Consider the following 19,444-nt stretch of genomic DNA (forward strand, 5'->3'; position numbering starts at 1 on the left):
TGCTGCAAATGTTCATGGGCGGCGGTAATCACTTAACATCAGGTGACCCGCCTGCTCGTTTGCTCGCTATATCTATTTAAAAAAAAAAGTATGCCGATAACAGATGGCGCCACGTCTATTTAAAAACGCGCTTCAAAAATTTCATGAAAACGTTTGGGTGTTGGTAAATGTATGCTGTTGACTTATTAAATTATGCTTATGAAGCGACTGTTAATGCCATCTACGACTGTACTGAGTGAACATACATATCACAAATTTCGTTACCTGCGGTTGTTTCGGCTCCATATCGGGCAGTAATGGCGGCACGAGCAGCGACCTCGCGTCCCAGCACAGAGCCAGCTCGAACTTGTTGAGCAAGGACACGCCCAGAGACCTCGCCTCCTCCCCGCCCCCCAGCACGGGGGACGCTTTGAACACGTGCGCCAAGTCGTCCACCTTCATTATACCTGGACAAAGAGGCTTGAAAAACTAGAATCTAAAACCGTACAATTGAAAAAAAATTATGACCCAGAGATCCCGCCTATACACTCTGGCAACGCGCGCTAAGGATGATCTTCATCATCATCATCATCAACCCGTAGACATCAACTGCTGGACATAGGTCTCTTGTAGGGACTTCCACACCACGGTCTTGCGCTGCCGCTATCCAGCGGCTCCCTGCAACTCGTCTGATGTCGTCCGTCTACCTAATGCGGGGTTCTTCCAACGCTGCGTGCAGTGCGAGGTCGGTATTCCGGCACCTTGGGACCCCAACGTGTATCGGTTGTACGAACTATGTGCCCTGCCCATTGCCACTTCAGCTTCGCAACCCGTTGAGCTATGTCGGTTACTCTAGTTCTCCTACGGATCTCCTCATTTCCTCATTGATATGTCGATTTTTTTGTGGTATCATATTGGTAATCATCAGTACTATCATATGTCTTCGTTTTTGCTAGCGCTCTAGTCACTCAGTATACGTCAAATACTGCAAGCCTGTCAAAACTACTGTCAAATGAGAATATTTACCGTTGTTGGCGAAGGGGTTTATCTCTCTGACAGTGACGACGTGAGCCAACACGTCGCACAGCCACTGCGGCCGCAGGAAATATAACTCTTTGAGCGTCGCATCGTCGTAATGCAAGAGAACTCCTGAAAGGAGAAATGAAACAACTTAAGGTGAAAGACACGGGTCTACCCGCGAAATTAAAATTTAATTTGGTTTTTCGCAATTTGTAAACTAACTAGCTTATGCTTACGAATTCGGACGTGGACTACACAAATTTCAAACCCCTATTTCACCCTCTTAGGGGTTGACATTTCAAAAATCCTTTCTACATATCTACTATAATAGCTATCTACATGCCAAATTTCAGCCCGATCCGTCCAGCAGTTTGAGCTGTGCCTTGATAGATCAGTCAGTCAGTCAGTCACCTTTTCCTTTTATATATTTAGATACGACAAAGTAGGCTTATGGCATTAAAATTGCGCCCCTAGCAGTATCATCTTCACAGGCTTATATAAAAATCTTTACTTGAAAGTGACCAGTTTAAAAAATTTGTCAAAATAATGAGTTTGACGTGAGCTACTCACAAATTAGCGTCAGTACGCGGCAGAAAATACTGTACGTCGAGTGCATTATTTTCTGCCGCTGTTTAAAATAATTTTTTACCATTTTCATGCAAAAACATGGTAGCCTGGTGCAGCTCAGCCGCGTCTCGGAACATGCGAAGATTTCTTTGCTGCATGTATTGTGTCACCTTAAATTACAAATAGTTATTTTTGTGACAAATGCGCAAAATAGAATATTACAGTCAATAAAAGAAATCAGAATAAAATTAAGGTACATTTCAATTCCCAAATATGACGGTTTTACATTACAATAAAACCGATATTATGTGCCGAGAGGGAAAACATACAGCATTTATGTATGAAGAAGCAATTATGTACTCACCGCATATATGCGCGCTTCATCCATAAACATGTATATTCCTATGCAATAATGTAGTTTACCTTACCGGATATAGGGGCGCTAGTGTCTCACCCAGCAAGGCAGTGAGCCGCTGCCATCTTGGATGTCATAGTCTTCACCAGGAAGAAGTTCCTGCAATGCTGTATGTTTTCCCTCTCGGCACATAATATCGGTTTTATTGTAATGTAAAACCGTCATATTGATGTGCCTCCGGTAAAACATACAGCATTTATGTATGAAGACGTGTTTGTTATCTGCTGGTGAAATGTATTACCCACAACGCTATGATGAATCAAAGGGAGTTAATCTGTCAATTGAATAACAAAAATATTAATCGTTAAGTTAGATCAAATAACCACGTCCCCTTCATTGTCACCTATTAAAGTTATTGTTATTTCTAACCAGGGTTAATAAGTTAAAATATAATGTCTAAAAGACAACCAATTTAAATGATTTATGTCTGTAATTTTGATAAGGATTACTAAAACTCAAACCGGACCATATAATGATTATATTGAAAAATAAGCTTCAGTTACTTTGAGATCTCCTCCGGGCAATAATGATTTCAACAAGAGTGTCTGGTAATCTCCAGTTACCACGAGATACTAGTATATCGTCCATTGATTGGTTATCTGTCCCCAAAGAAACTACTGTTGATCCACTGATGAATCCCTGGGGATACAGGAATGCTGCCACATTGCTTAAGAACTGAACTGTTCCAGTGATCTATTACAGTACGTGATGCGGCTTCAGTTTCATTACAGTTGGTGATAAAAAGATTACAATATATTTAAATTCTTAACTTCATTCTGCTTGACCTATTTTCCTGTGTCAAAGACATACATGTAGTACTACTGTAGTATACTAGTACATTAATAGAGAATTATGTTTTCTGTTATACTATTATGTTTTGAAAGTGTCCATCCGTATTTATGTTAAGAGTGAGTGTCAGTCTTTGGGCCAAATAAAGTATATAATATATTTTTCCCGGTGACACAGACTTTCAGTTGTCAACCCTTCGTTCCAGGGCAACAATTGTCCATATAGGTTCGTCTAGATATCTCGGGAAGTGTGTGCTTAAATGAGAGCTTCTGTAGTTAGTGCTTGAGCTCTACCTTAAGGTCCTGTATGATAAATGGTTTAGTAATTTTGAGTTTAGCCACGTCAATAATTGCCTAGTGTCCACATGTGGATCATAGAAAGTTAACCGCCACCAGGTTTCGCACCAGTTTAACCATTTTTGATGTCTGGTAGGTAGGTAGGACAAAAATTGCTTCCAACAAGCACCTGTTCTTTACTTCTCGTATAGACTACTCCTTTATTTGGGCACCCATCCTCAATTTTTTTCAGCTTCCGTGTAAATGTCTGGTGGACACTGTAATGTCGTGACATCTATCAGAGTCCCTGATAGGTTCTATAGTTCATTTGAGCTCTGCTTTCAAATCTTGAAGCCCAAAGGTCTTTCACGTGCCACATTTAAGTACACCCCAGCTGCACTGGTTCAAGTAAGTCAGTACTTTTGCCAATTAGTTTGGAGAAGAAAACACCCATGCTAAATTGATGTCTCAATGACCTGTTGAAAGCATCTATAACTTGCTGATCAATCTTTGCAGTCGATAAAGACATCACACCATCTTTATTCCCTACTACAGTAATCAGTTGTGCTGCAACCAAATCGATTTCGGACGGCGCTTGAGGGAAAAGATGACACTCTGTGGGAGGTTTTCCTCGTGACAGCCTTGAGCCAATAATGTAATCTGTTATGTGCGGGAGTTCGATTGTTAGAATCAGTAAAACCCACGACTTTGTTCATTAAAATGAACGTTAGAACGAACGAGTGAGTGAACGAATGAGTGTTCGATTGAACTAAGACTTGCGATTTTTACAGAGTTCTTGTGCTGTCTTCAATTGCCACTATAACTGCATAAAGTTCCTTCTATTGCTGTGCTATCATTTTTGATGCACTCACCAAGTTTCTGGCATTAATTTCCCGTTTAATTGGGCACTAAAAGCCAATCAGAGGCATTATTCGCCAAGCAGTGGATGGCAGGTTTTAGGTGTACATATTGGCAGCCTGAGACATGTGGTTCCGCGCCGCCATGTCATTCCCTGTTCCACGATTGTGGATTCAGCAGTCTAAAACATATTATCGAAACGTTTGAGGCGTATTTGGATCTGATCAGAATGTAGTCTGCTTCTGGGAGTTACTAAACTGGCGAGTCTGACTGTCCTAGCAACCGTTGCATTTCGTGAAGAGTGATTTCACGTTGATAGTTTTTTTCTCTTTATTATGGGCAAGAACATTGAATTTTCTTATAGTCTGCCAACGAATACCCAGGTATTGTAGGTCTTGTGTGAGTGTTAGAATTGACTTTTAGTAATTGATCCCGATGTTGCTTAACTTCGGTGATCGGACGAGAACCGGTGTCTTCAACATGGTATGGACGTTGGCTTTTGGTAATTGATCCCCCTGCCCCGAAGTTCCAAGGACCTCACGCTTCCGCAGCGTGAAGGCATAACCTGGATTGGTCTTAGTTGACCAGAATTGCCAGCCCAGAAGTTCCAAGTGCCTCACGGCTTCCGCAGCCTGAAGACATAACTTGGATTGGTCTTGATTGACCAGAAGGAAGTCGTCTAGGTAGACTAGCACTCGACATTCCTTCGCATGCAAGGTTTCCGCAACCGAGCATGTTACAGGTGGGGCGCTGCCGCCAGACCCAAAAATTAGACAGGTTGTCCAACTTTTGTTGTAGAAAGCTACGAACCGGTATGACAAATCAGACGGGATAGTTTTGTTTCACAAATTTGTTTCGTTCTCGAGGGTCGAAAATCAGACGCATCGATCCGACGTTTTCCTTCCGCAGAAAAAGCTCGGAGATAAAACTGGGCATTTCCTTGTGAACCACTTCTACTAGTTTTGGTCCAGTAATTCTTGTGTCATTTAAGTCGTGACAGGTGACCAGGTTGCATGTTGCATATTTGTTTTGTGGGCATTACCGGGGGTAGTTTCTTGTATTAGGGTATTCGAAATACCGTAATTGACATTTACAAAAACTGTTTGCACCAAAAGCTTGCCAACGATATTAGAATGTCATTACATAACCTGTAACATATTGTGTTGGATAGGTTTTTCGATTGTAGGCATTTATAGCTGTAATATTTATAAATATGGGCCACCAGGGGATTGCATAAACGCAGTGAGTGTTGCTTTATCCAAAAAGAACCTCGTCACTATTGTTAAAAGCCAATCCGGTATTTGACAACTAGTCAAATCAGTATCCTATAAAGCGTTAAAACACACGCTCAGCACGCGAGGCCCCATGAAACACTGGCATGTGACGTCACAATGATTTGACGTACTTTTCCAGCTTAATCAATAATTTAAAATGGTTATCACACCCAAAACTAACAAAGGGTGCGGACCTCACATATCAGATATGTGAGGTCCGAGAGGCTTCCAGTGGAAGACCCTCCATTCAGCCATCACTGAGAAACCATTCACTTTTGACATATGCAAATACCGTATCCAAAATTTCCTTAGAGTATTTAAAATAAACATCTCCATGAAAATTCTGTCTGATATTCATCTCCTGCGCCTTACATAATATATTATGCTATACATTCGCCTGTTACCCAAACAATTTGTAAAGTTTGTTCTGATAATTTTTAAGACAAAGATGATTTGCTGAATGTTATTTATTTATTTAACCATCTTTATTGCTAATCATTATATTCAAAAGAATAAAAATGCAGGAGATACTTAGACCAAAGGGCGACTTTATCATCTGAATGTTTCAGTCATTTATTAAAGGGGGTATCTGGATTCTTAACTGAGTTCTGTTTGGTATAATAAAGCATTGGTGGTAACGGCCATGATGTCCTCAGTGGGGCCAAATAAGTGTTAGCTATTGTTTAGTGAGTACAGTTCTCCGTTATTTTCAGTTTACGAAACCCCTTTAAATGAGCAATTTAACCAATGTCTTGTTATAACCAACATCTCGCCACGTGGGCGAGATAAAATGTTATCATTCGATTCACTGGCGTAAAATTTAAATTGCACTCAATTAACTTTGTACATAAAATAAATAGATTCAATAACCGATTATAGGTAACCATTGGGACTTTTCCTCGCCAAAATTTGTATTAAAGAAACCTAGATCCAGATTTAGATTTCGGTGTCGGTGTCGACACGTTCGTCAACCAAATCGCCATTTGTTTAATTTGGTTTCTCAATTAGCATCTCATTTGCATTAGATACACAATATGGTAAATGCATTATAAGATATGTAAGAAAACTCACCTGGTTGTATAACGCATCGATCCGAGGATCGATCGTTACCTGGTAATTTCTCGCCGTTTCTCTCGGGAGTCACTCTCAATCCTGCTCGTTGCTTGAATCGCTGCTGGATGTCGAGGTATCCCCTTTTTCAAGAGCCCTCTCAGGCACCAATAAGCGCGAAACACCAGATCGATTAGCTTACGTAGCCTATCGACATTGTTCGCGCACGTGGGGTCCAACCAAAATGTCCCCACGGTAATATTACGAAATAATAAGAAAATATATATCATGATCACCGTATTATCACATTTATTGCACTTATTGAAAATAATTTTTTTTTATTTTTTTTTATTTTTTTGCAAAGGAAGACGGATTAACGATATAATTTTAGATTCGACGCGCACGCGGCGAAAGTACACAACGCTATGACATCCAAGATGGCAGCGGCTCACTGCCTTGCTGGGTGAGACACTAGCGCCCCTATATCCGGTAAGGTAAACTACATTATTGCATAGGAATATACATGTTTATGGATGAAGCGCGCATATATGCGGTGAGTACATAATTGCTTCTTCATACATAAATGCTGTATGTTTTACCGGAGGCACATCAATACAACATTTTTTCATACAAGTATTTGTAAGTAAAAACAATAAAATAAGGATATGTAGGTACGAAGCGATTTGCCTCCTCATTTCTAATTCGAATCGCTAGGATTTAAAACACTGTTCCAGCATCAGTTTTTTCTCCAATTATAACATGGGTACCTTCAAGTCAAGAGTGAATAGGCATCTTCTAGGCAAGCGCGCTCCATCTTGGGCTGCATCATCACTTGCCACCAGATCTGATTGCAGCCAAACATTAAAAATGCCATGAGTTAAAAATACCATACTCCGGGATTAAAAATAGACTTTAGCATGTAATAATTTATAGTTTTGATAAACAGTGAAATAAGAGCCATTTTAAAAGCAACTGTATGGAAAGTGGGTGTAAAGCTGTGATAGCCTAGTGGTCAGGACGTCTGCCTTCTAATAGGAGGTCGGGGGTTCGATCCCGGGCATGCACCTCTAACTTTTCGGAATTATATGCGTTTTAATTAATCAAATATCACTTGCTTTACCGGTGAAGGAAAAAACCGTGAGGAAACCTGCATGCCTGAGAGTTCTCTATAATGTTCTCAAAGGTGTGAAGTCTACCAATCCGCACATGGCCAGCATGGTAGACTATGGCCTAAACCCTTCTCAGTCTGAGAGGGATCTGTGCTCTATAGTGAGCCGGCGATGGGTTGAGCATGATGATGACAATTAAAGAGCCGTAAAAAACAGGCAACACGCAAAATGACATTTTTGTATTCCAGGTTAAAAAAATAGACTTTAGCATGTAATAATTTACATTATAGTTTTGATAAATAGTGAAATAAGAGCCATTTTACAACCAAGTATGGAAAGTATAAGATTGCTAAATCTGCCTCACCAGGCGTCTATACTGGTCGTGCCTCAGCACGGGCTCCTTCAGCTCCGCCGCCAGGCTGTGCACGCACTCCTCCAGCGCGAGATACGTGGCCGGCACGCGCTGCTCTAGCAGTGGCTCCTTGCTGCCTGTACCAAAATACTGTTTTATCTTCCAAGTGCGCAAACTAGAAAATTATAGTCGACGCGCAATATCCGAGTCACAGAGAGGGTTTAAAATAACGCTAAGATTTTAATTTTCAATGTATACGCGTATAAAAGAACTTTTTTAATAAATTCCTAGAATTTTAATTTTCAGTAATTTTTTTAATAGGTTTCTAAGTAAATACAACCAAAATATAATAATGCTAGCTTATGCTCGCGACTTCGTCCGCGTGGACTACAAAATTTCAAAACCCTATTTCACCCCCGTAGGAGTTGAATTTTCAAAAATCCTTTCTTAGCGGATGCCTACGTCATAATAGCTATCTGCATGCCAAATTTCAGCCCGATCCGTCCAGTAGTTTGAGCTGTGCGTTGATAGATCAGTCAGTCAGTCAGTCAGTCAGTCAGTCAGTCAGTCATTCAGTCAGTCACCTTTTCCTTATATATATATATATATATATATATATATATATATATATATATATATATATATATAAGATTGATAATATGATATTACCTTTATATGAACTTTGCAGTAATATTTTTATCGCACATGTGCGGTAATAACCTACTTTACATTTTTAATACTAAAATTACCACAAAATATTTGACAGTACTTTTGGTATTGTAACCAAACAATAATAATATGTTGAACATTTATTATACTTCTTTTTCTATAATATGTAAAAATGAATCACTGAATGTGTTGCTGATCGCAAATCTCGCGAACAGCTGAACTATTTTCGCTAATTCTTTTTTTTATAATATTCCTTGAAGTACGAGGATGGTTCTTACGGAGAGAAAATTTAAAAAAATTGCCTGAAAAAGAATCGACTGTTAGGCGGTACGAAGTTCGCCGGGGCAGCTAGTATTATATGAATTTAAAGTTTTTACCTGGAGGTTTAACACTGAAGGCAACCGAGTAAATGATGTCGGCCAGAAGCTTGATGTTGTGGCGAGTGCTGCACGAAACCTGTCAAATATACTACGCTTGGTATACAGAGTTATGTGTATATTAAAATAAAATAAAAAAATAAATTTTTATTCTAAAAAACTTTTACAAGTACTTTCGAATAGTCGGATGCATCTACCACTGGTTCGGAATGCCTTTCCTACCGAGAAGAACCAGCAAGAAACTCGGCGGTTGCTCTTTTCAAATATTTGATATAGGTACAAGATTATGCCATGTATAAAATAGTATTTGCAGTCTTGTGTGTTGCTGGAACGAGCTGCAGGTCAAATCCACGCTCTTTTATCATTTAGATAATCTTCAATTGTGTAATATGCTTTTTTCAGGAGCATATGTTTAATAGATTTTTTAAGCTTGTGCAAAGGTAAGTCCAAAATAGTTTGCGGGATTTTATTATAAAAGGTATTGATCACAGACCACCACCTTTAGACCGTTTAGGCGCACTTCGTCCAATTCTCATTTAGTCCAATTCGCGGTTGGTCCAATTCTCACTTAGTCCAAATCACATTTTCGCGTTTTTTTTAACTGTTTTTTTTTATTGTTTTTTTTTTTTTAACTAACAAAAGGCGTGGATTTTACGTATTTTGGAAGACCCCCTATTTAGAAATCACTGAGAAACAATTTATTTTTGATGTAGTCAAATACCCAATGACGATGATTCCATTTTTCTTACACAATCGGGGGGCTGTTTTTTAATTTTTAGTTTGGATCTGAGCACAGAGAATTCAACTCCTAGAGTACGCATATACAAGGTTTTGCATGAAAACAAAATCGTGTAAAATGTTGGCAGGGGACAGGGGAGAATGCTTTGTTGTGATTGGTGGACTCAAAAGTGACGTAATGAAGACAATGTGCGGAATGAGGGTACCGAACAAGCGTGGAGCGACTTTTATGATAAGAAGTGCCTAAGCTTGGCGAGCGGGGGTGTTCGGCTATAAGGCGTCTAGGTGGTGGTCTAGGGACAACCCTCCACCTCCCATGGCCCCACCAACCTCTCGGTTATATGGGCCGAATCGCGGGAGGGCGCCCGTTCGGTACTTGCTCTTGGCATTTTCCCGGGGCGCCTTCTTGACTCCCTACAAATTATTTTGTCTCTTCCTTGTCCCTTATGCTCACTCTCCCCCCTTGGGGGCTAGACGTCACTAATACAGCTGTGATCTCCGCTGCTGCTCCTCCGTGGTGCCGACCTGGCCTAGGTGGTGGTCTGTGGAACTGAAGTATCGATGACGTACCTCGATGGAGTCCAGCACGCGCGGCAAGCCCAGCTTGTCCGCGTCTGGGGCCGCCATTACAGCGCCTCGTATCAAGCGCTGCAGCGCCACTGGGCTCTCGCTTGAGCACACCGTACTCTACAACATAACAACACTACCCATATTATTTTTATTTTTATTTATTAGGTTTACTTACGACTACTTACACTAATACATTAATTAATATAGTACTCATTCAAACAAAAATGTAGTCGCCATTTACAAGTTACAACAATAAATCGAGAGAAATAGAAAATTATAAATGCGACAGTGTGTTTGTTTGTTGGTTTGTCCTTCAATCACGTCGCAACGGAGCAAAGATCGGCGAGATTTTTGTATGGGTATAGTTAAAGACCTGGACTGACTGACTGACTGACTGATCTATCAACGCACAGCTCAAACTACTGAACGGATCTGGCTGAAGTTTGGCATGCAGATAGCTATTATGACGTAGGCATCCGCTAAGAAAGGATTTTTGAAAATTCAACCCCTAAGGGGGTACAACAGAGGTTTGAAATTTGTGTAATCCACGCGGACGATGCGTAGACATCTGCTACGATAGGATATTTTAAAATTCAACCCATAAGAAGGTAAAGCAAAATTTCAAGTTTTTTTTTTTTTTAATAATTTGTGTAGTCCACGCGTACAACGTCGCGAGCTTAAGCTAGTTATAATACATTAAGCTGTTCTAACTAACTCTCCGTAGTTATGTGCGTTTTAATAAATTAAATATCACTTGCTTAACAGTGAAGGAAAACATCGTGAGGAAACCTGCATGCCTGTGAGTTCTCCATAATGTTCTCAAAGGTGTGTGAAGTCAACCAATCCGCACATGGCCAGCGTGGTAGACTATGGCCAAAACCCTTCTCACTCGGAGAGGAGACCCGTGCCTAGTAGTGAGCCGGTGATGGGTTGATCATGATGATGATGATGAATATATTAAGACACTTACATGGGCGACCTGGTCGTAGTGTGTGGCCACCATTATGACGGGCGAGCCCGGGGCGCGCGCTTGTATCGACCTGAGCGAAACCAAAACATATCCAGATCACCCCAGTAGGTCACACCCCTACCAGTGTGACCAGTTTTATTATATGAAAGCAAAAAGCAAAGAAAACTTATACTAGAAGGGTTTTCGTTTTTTCATTCGGACGTACGGGACCCTCTTATATATTTTAAAAAAATTATTCCCATACAAGTCATCCCTTGACTGCGATCTCACGCGCGTATGTACAAGTACTTGTCCATTACACTTTGATCTATCAATCTAAATACAGTTAGTTAGCCTTAGAGTAATAGAGATAAGGTCCTCTTTGGTTTATCAATCTTCATGAAATGTTTTTGGTTAACTGGACTGTGGCAAACTATTCGTGCAGGCGTCCACTATAGTTTGACCTATGTCAATGATCAAATTAAACTTTACTGCTATGAACTCAAGGTTGTGATTACTTCACGATATTCATGAAAGTAAAATTGGTTTTATTTTAGTGAATATGCGCGCGCTAGCTATACAGACGGTATTGATACGGCAGCTAGCTTAGTTACTACTACGGAAACCGCTGCGCGTTGCGCATATTAAATTAGTTGAAACACAACTCTGATACCGATATTCGGCAACAGTTAACAATATCGGTATTGAAACTAAGTAACTGTTGATTAACCGTTGCCGTAAATAGCCAATAACGCCCATCTTTAGTTTGCAGACAAGCGATAGTCTATATATTAAAAAAAAACTCCTTAAAATGTAAAAGAATGAAAAAGTATTCACCTTAGCCACTGCAGCGCCCCCGCGAGACCCTTTCTGCCGTCTGGCACCTTCCACACAACTAGATACAGAGATCGCTTCGACAGGAAGTACTGGTGGGTGGCGTAGTATCTGCAATATTAAATAAGCATTTCCAATGTAACTTAATTTATTATTACTTTAGTGAAGGAAGACACAGCCGGAGGGCCCAAATAAAACTATTACTTATAATTACTTTATTAAAATAAAATTAAAACTAATTTACAATACTAAATTTTGGATTTAATGCTACGCGATGTAACAAAAGAATCAGAATGCCTTTTTCGACGTTTACAATAATTAAAGAAAACTCCAATTTGGGTCGCCATGTCGCAATAGCTGACGCCGCCACTCGTGTCTCTAGCAATATCGTAGAGTCAGCGCTCCACTTAGGGCTATGCGATAAAGAGTCAGCGCTTCACCTAGAGCTATGCGATATAACTCTTTGTAACTACAATTTTTGGTACATGAATAATAAAAATAAAAATAAAAATAAAATAAATAAATAAAATAAAAAACCAGCCAAGTGCGAGTCAGGCTCGCGCACCGAGGGTTCCGTAGTACAGTCGTATTTTTTTTGACATTTTGCACGATAAATCAAAAACTATGATTCATAAAAATAAATAAATATCTGTTTTAGAATCCACAGGTGAAGCCCTTTCATATGATACCCCACTTAATATAGTTATCTTACTTTGATAATTGAAAATACTAATTATTATTTCATGACCACAATTAAATTTTTTTTGTGTGATGTGACCACAAATTCACGGTTTTCAGATTTTTCCCCTAAAGCCAGCTATAAGACCCACCTACCTGCCAAATTTCATGATTCTAGGTCAACGGTAGTACCCTGTAGGTTTCTTGACAGACAGACAGACAGAAAACAAAGTGAGTATAATACTATAAAGGTTCCGTTTTTCCTTTTGAGGTACGGAACCCTAAAAACCGACCAAGTGCGAGTCGGATTCGCGCACGAAGGGTTGCGTACCATTAATCTAAATATATAAAAGGAAAAGTGACAGACTGACTTACTGATCTATCAACGCACTTGTTTTAACGGTGAAGGAAAATCGTGAGGAAACCTGCATGACTGAGAGTTCTCCATAATGTTCTCATGTGTAAAGTCTGCCAATCCGTACTTGGCAGACTATAATCAAAACCATTAAGAATAGAATAGAATATATTTTTATTCAAGTAGACTTACTACAAGTGCTTTTGAATCGTTAACTAGTTTCGTTAACATTTTCACTCGAGAGAATTGATTGAGAAGAGACCCGTGCTCTGTAGTGAGCCGGCGATGGGTTGATCATGATGATGATGATGACTCACTCCTGTTGTCCGCCGAAGTCCCACGTCCGGAAGGTGACCGGGCCGCGAGCGGAGCGCTGCGGCTCGTACACCCACGCGCCGATGTCCACGCCCACTGTTGAGACTCCGCGGCGCGACGACTTGTTGCCCATGCGTTTAGCCCAATGCTGGAAGACAAAAAGCGAGATTTTGAACTATTGATATATTTTACTATCTTGGTTAATTGGCTGCGGTTTCCTATACAAATTAAAAAAAAACAAAAAAAAACCGGCCTCCTCCTCTGACAGACCGACTGACAGACAACAAAGTGATCCTATAAGGGTTCCGTTTTTCTTTTGAGGTACGGAACCCTAAAAATCAAAAGTTTCTTACCTCAGTAGGCTTTCTTCGATGTTGTATCGCGGATTCTTGCCTCAAACATTCCAATAGGCTTGTTTTGCCGATGCCCTGAAATGAATAGAAATAGTTATATTATGACTATTTCATCATTCAGAAATTCATAGTATTAATGGACCTTAGCACGACGCCTCCTGGAGCAAGGAGCGAAGATAACCCACTACATCAACGTTAAATTAACTCTTGCTATCATAGATGGCGTTGTAGAGTATTGACTCGCGCTAAAATTATTTTTTCACTTGGAAATAAGTCACTAATGAATGAGGAATGGTCTGAGCGGGGTATATCCAAAATTTCGCTAAGTATGAGTAGTTCACTTTTATTACCATAGATGGCGCTATACGGAATTGACTTGCGCTAAAACTATTCTTCTATTCGAAATTCAAAATACCTGCACTCCAACCACCATAAGCTTCATCCTAGCATACGGCTTCGCCTCCTGAAGGACGGAACGGAGATAGCCGACCACGTCGACACTACGACATCGTCCGCCACGCACCACCGAACGTAGCGGCTCTTGGAGGGAACACCCCACTGTGTTGAGGTTCCAGAGGCGTGTGAGGAGGCCCATTTGAGGGGGGAGGTCAGTTATGTCTACAACAAACAATAAAATGTTCAATCACAATTTAGTAACTCAGTTTGCTTTCGTCATACTAGATGTAACTAGTAGTAAGTTAGTTCACGCTTATATATTTAGGTTTAGGTTATTTGTTGCCTTACCCTTAACATATTTGTAAGAAATCAGTTGTTCCATAAACACCGTGTGTGACCTCTCACTCGACTCTACTACGTAGTCCATAGTGCAGCTTTCGTCCCTTCACTTCAAAGAGTCCTTGGTCTTTCCGAAGTAAATAGGTCACTCACTTGTTTTAACTGAGGTTGATAGGCCATTGACCTTAGTGGGATTATTCCCACTAAGGTATTTTTAAATTTTAAAATAGTAACGGGAACTGTTCTGCCGAGGGTGAAAGGTCACTCATCCTTGTTCCCGGTGAGGTCACTCACCTTTATTCCCACTAAGGTTGAGCACGGATAAGTTAGCAAGCAGGTGCAGTGCCGCGGGTCCAACATCGATAGTAACGGGAACTGTTCTGCCGAGGGTATAAGGTCACTCATCCTTGTTCCCGCTGAGGTCACTCACCTTTATTCCCACTAAGGTTGAGCACGGATAAGTTAGCCAGCAGGTGCAGCGCTGGAGGGACAGCTTTGAGCAGGTTGCTGGACACGTCCAACATCGATAGTAACGGGAACAGCAGCCGTGCTTTGAGCGAGCCTCGACTGCTCTGTAACAAGGGATATCATCTGTATTTAGGGTTCCGTACCTCAAAAGGAAAAACGGAACCCTTATAGGATCACTTTGTTGTCTGTCTGTCGGTCTGTCAAGAAACCTACATGGTATTTCCCGTTGACCTAGAATCATGAAATTTGGCAGGTAGGTAGATCTTAAAGCTGACTTTAAATTGTGGTCATGAAGTAATAATTAGTATTTTCAACTTTTGAAGTGAGATAACTATATCAAGTGGGGTATCATATGAAAGGTCTTCACCTGTGCATTCTAAAACAGATTTTTATTTATTTTTCTGTATCATAGTTTTTGAATTATCCTGCAAAATGTCGAAAAAATACGATTGTAGTACGGAATCCTCATTGCGCGAGCCTGACTCGCACTTGGCCGGTTTTATTTATTTATTGAGATACAAGTTAGCCCTTGTGCGCCTCTACCTCTTACCCACTCATCATCATTGTCGTCAGCGGCAGCCTCGCTGGCCGGCACGAGCCCGTCGTCGTCCGTCGTAAGCTGTATCCGCGTCAACATGTTGTTGGCTAGAATCTGAAACAAAAACACTCAGTTCACTCTCCATTTCAGTCAGTATTTTGAAAGAAAAAAAACGTTTAAATTTAACTAGCTTGTGCTCGCGACTTCGTCCGCGTGGACTACACGAATTTCAAACCCCTATTTCACCCCTTTAGGGGTTGTTTTTCAAAATTCCTTTCTTAGCGGATGCCTGTGACAACGACAGGGTCAAGCGGGGATACGGGCCTCGAGGCGTTGCCTCCTTACCCGGGTAGGGCGCGGGGTATTCACGTTACCCCGATCAGCCGTAAGTCAACGGTCGGCGGTGGTAAGGTGGCCAAAGCCGAAGGTTCGGTCGATCATTACATATCAACTAAAAACTTGACATTTTCAGTTCACTCTCGATTTCAGTCAGTTTTTTCGGTAAGGAACTTCCAAATATCTCAAATAATCAACATATAGGTAGATAGAGAGCAGTGGCGTGCACAGGATTTGAAGCCAGGGTAGGCATTTGTTAGGTAGGAACCTGTTTACTGGCAGTTTACAATGAAAAATATGCATAAACTATTACAAATGGGGTAAGCAGTGCATTTATGCCTCTATGACCTGCACGCCACTGATAGACAGAGAGATAAAGAGAGAGATAGAGAAACGGCAATGATAGAAAGAGACACACTCACCAAAGTCCGTAATCCCTCTAGTCGCAGATGTCGCCTGGCAGGACAGGCCGCGCTCAACAACTGCGAACGTACGGAACCCGTGGATCGCGGCCGGGAGCGCGAGCATTTGTTCGGGCAGTAGCAGGTTAGAGGGTCCCCTTCCGTCGAACCGAAGTTTTCCACCTGTGCAGGAAAAAACATTTGTGGCGGTTGCCACAATAGAAACTAGATGGCGCTGTTCAATCGATGACATAGTCCCGAACAAATGTACCGCCGACAGTACTCGCACTAACAGAGTGTTCTGCAATCTGGACTATATATAGAAGTTTCAAGATACAACCGTCGGCGCAGCTGGCGCTACCGAGCACAACCAACCGCTCGGTCGGCCCTTTGGTACGGTCGAGCCTGCACACCGCTGCCGTACACATTCATAGGGTTCCAGGATTATCCGGTGAATAAATAACCCTAATAGGATCACTTCGTTGTCTGTCTGTCTGTCTGTCGTGTCTGTCAAGACCCGGGATAAAACCTATAGGGTACTTCCCGTTGACCTAGAATCCCGTTTCCGTTAGCCGTAGTTCTACCGAGAGGAGCGGCCAAACCACTACGGAACCCTAAACCGCCAAGTTTCTTGCTGTTTCTTCTCGGTAGGAACGGCATTCCAAACCAGTGGTGAATTAAACTAGTTTACGATTCAAAGCACTTGTAAAAGTTTACTTGAATAAAAATATATTCTATTCTATTATATTCTAAGAATATAGTAAAAAGTATAACAAACCTGCGGCAAGCTGGGCCAGCACGTTATCTCGTTGTGACTGAGATCAAGCTGCCGGAGACTAGTGGGGTATGACGTCACAAACGACATCGACCTGCGGGCAACGAACATTACATCATAATACAGTAAGTGTACTGTAAGTGAGTATACATTGATAGTCCTAAGTTTATATAAGTCGTCATAATTAGTTTTCTTTGTATACCGTTGGCTTCCTATTAAATAAAAAAAAATAAAAAAAATATGCTTGCTTTGAACATCTGTGTATGTAATAAAAGCCCACAGATAGTTCAACTTCAAGAGTACGCATATACAAGGTTTCGCATTAAAAAATCGCAAAATGTTTGCCGGGGGACAACCCACCACCTCCCATGGCCCCACCAATATTTTAAGTTGCTACACTCATTCGACAAATGAGAATGAGTGTAGCAACTTAAATGGAGTATAGCAACTTAAAATGAGTAAAATTGTATTGTTCTGTTCCTTTCAGCTTGCATAAAATGACACTTCTGTCAATAAATTAAGTATAATAAATTATAAGAAATAAAATTAAGTAAATTGTAACAAATTATGAAAATTAAAATTGTAATTCTGAAATTAAATAAGAAGTCTGAAAAGGTCTCTGACATCTTGTCAGGGATGCGGTGACACTTGTCATAGCGACAAGTATTAATTTAAAAAAAAAACTTAAAATGAGTGTAGCTATGTATGTAGTGTAGCATTAATTATAGGCCTTAATATAATCTCTCTAAGTTGCTACACTCATTTTAAATTACTATACTCATTGTAAGTTGCCACCCGCATTTAAGTAGCTACACTCATTATATACTTATAATGAATGTAGTAAGAAGAAGAATGAGTGTAGTAACTTAAAATGAGTGTAGCAACTTAGAGAGATTATATTAAGGCCTATAGTTAATTACCTTAGGTTATTGTACGCCATGTTGAGCCTGGTGAGCGAGGGCGCGCGGCACGCGAGCGGCGCGGGCACGCACGAGAACTGGTTGTGTGCCAGGTTCAGCGACGCCAGGCAGCTGCCGCCGCTGGATGGGTTGCCGGCCGCGCCCACCGGCGATGGAGCGCGAGCGCCGCGCCACGCGTGCGCGCGACGCGCCTCCGACCAACTGACAAATACATATAAATCTAATCACACTAATATTATAAAGGCAGAAGTTTGAATTTGAGAGAGAGAGAGAGAGAGAGAGAAAGAGAGAGAGAGAGAGAGAGAGAGAGAGAGAGAGAGAGAGAGAGAGAGAGAGAGAGAGAGAGAGGGGACTTGTTACTGTTTTACGCAAAAACTACTAGACGGATTTAGCTGGGAATAAAGATAGATTATACGTTCCCGCGGGATCAAATACACCTATATCCACGCGGACAAAGTCGCGGATATCATAAGTTGTATGTATCCGCCATGCTGTGACGTTTTGGTTAGAAATATACGTATTTTGAAAATTGCCTGTGTGTGTCTCCCTTTCTCTTGTGTGTGATTGTGTGTGTGTGTGTGTGTATGTGTGTAAATGTACACTCACACAGCGTTGCCGGCCCGGTTGCCAAGGGTGGGCACCTCATCGCCGTCATCCGGTGACGACTCGCTAATTTCAATAGAAGGACTGCGAGACGATGATTTCTGTTAATCGGAAACAAGTCATTTTAACTTCACACAGTATTTTTTTTCCTTTTAATTTTGCTCTTGACTGCAACCTCAGCTGGTGGTAAGTGATAAATCAGTCTAAGATGGTGGCGGACTAACTTGAAAGGGGTGTGGCAGTATTTATTACACCCATACCCTTATCAGTTTTTATTTTCTCTTTTTCTTACTATTATAAATGCAAAAGTGTGTTTGTTGGTTTATTGGTTTGTTTGTCCTTCAATTACGTTCCAACGAAGCCACGGATCGACTTGATTTTTAAACACGTAAGTCCAGGCGGACGAAGTCGCGGGCAACAGCTAGTTGGTTCATACAATACTCAGCTGGATAATACTCACGGATTGGTCGAACGTGAAGGGGGGTGAAGAGATCGAGGGAGAGGCGTGCGGTGACGACTCCGAGGGTGACGAAGACAGCTGACTCTCCGATATACCCTGGAAACACATTTTTTTTATTAATACCCTGGGTCCAACCGTTTTATCTTGGAACTTGTGTGTTAAAATTTAAAAATTTCATTAACGCGAGTCAGGCTCCATAATAAGTGACTAGTGGCGCCATCTAGTATCGGTATGTGGTGTTACTGACCTCGTCCCCAGTGGGTAAGTCCCTCAAATGGTTCAGCGCGGCGTTGAGATCCCTCAGAGCGGGCGCTTGCCACATCTGAGGCGGCAGTGCTCGTAGCTTATTGTTTGACACGTCTAGACTGGTCAGCGTGGGCAGGGAGAAGAGTTCCGCAGGCAATTCTTCCAGACGATTATCCTGTACAGATGACTTATTTAAAAAAAAAACCTTTCAAGTGCGAGTCGGACTCGAACAAGAAGGGTTCCATACCATCGTACAAGATATAGGTAACACTTATGTTCAACACTGCAAGTTTTTTTTAGTAATTACGGACAGCGCCATCCATGATGTGTTTTAGTAAGCTAACTAGCTTATGGTCGCGACTTCGTCCGCGTGGACTACACAAATTTCAAAACCCTATTTCACCCCCTTAGGAGTTGAATTTTCAAAAATCCTTTC

General features: G+C 41.2%; 1 protein-coding gene across 5 annotated transcripts in view; it reads right to left on the reverse strand.

Annotated features, from left to right (window-relative positions):
- The window catches only part of Lrrk (Leucine-rich repeat kinase), an 80,524-nt gene that overhangs the window by 30,592 nt on the left and 30,488 nt on the right, over nt 1-19,444 (reverse strand). For all 5 annotated transcript variants that reach the window (XR_011238207.1, XR_011238208.1, XM_069507432.1 and 2 more), the window contains exons 15-33: nt 19,010-19,183; nt 18,763-18,858; nt 18,306-18,403; nt 17,700-17,900; nt 16,783-16,873; nt 16,026-16,187; nt 15,280-15,381; nt 14,692-14,833; nt 13,942-14,144; nt 13,527-13,601; nt 13,176-13,321; nt 11,829-11,936; nt 11,013-11,082; nt 10,043-10,159; nt 8,735-8,813; nt 7,701-7,825; nt 1,649-1,736; nt 1,006-1,128; nt 265-446 (exon numbers count right to left, since the gene is read on the reverse strand). Coding sequence is in view for 3 of the 5 variants with exons in the window: in XM_069507432.1 (XP_069363533.1) it covers nt 265-446; nt 1,006-1,128; nt 1,649-1,736; nt 7,701-7,825; nt 8,735-8,813; nt 10,043-10,159; nt 11,013-11,082; nt 11,829-11,936; nt 13,176-13,321; nt 13,527-13,601; nt 13,942-14,144; nt 14,692-14,833; nt 15,280-15,381; nt 16,026-16,187; nt 16,783-16,873; nt 17,700-17,900; nt 18,306-18,403; nt 18,763-18,858; nt 19,010-19,183 (2,382 nt within the window). In the remaining 2 variants the exon portion in view is untranslated. The remainder of the gene's footprint in view (nt 1-264; nt 447-1,005; nt 1,129-1,648; nt 1,737-7,700; nt 7,826-8,734; nt 8,814-10,042; nt 10,160-11,012; nt 11,083-11,828; nt 11,937-13,175; nt 13,322-13,526; nt 13,602-13,941; nt 14,145-14,691; nt 14,834-15,279; nt 15,382-16,025; nt 16,188-16,782; nt 16,874-17,699; nt 17,901-18,305; nt 18,404-18,762; nt 18,859-19,009; nt 19,184-19,444) is intronic.

This window comes from Maniola hyperantus, chromosome 26 (genome assembly GCF_902806685.2).
Source record: "Maniola hyperantus chromosome 26, iAphHyp1.2, whole genome shotgun sequence".
Classification (NCBI taxonomy): domain Eukaryota; kingdom Metazoa; phylum Arthropoda; class Insecta; order Lepidoptera; family Nymphalidae; genus Maniola; species Maniola hyperantus.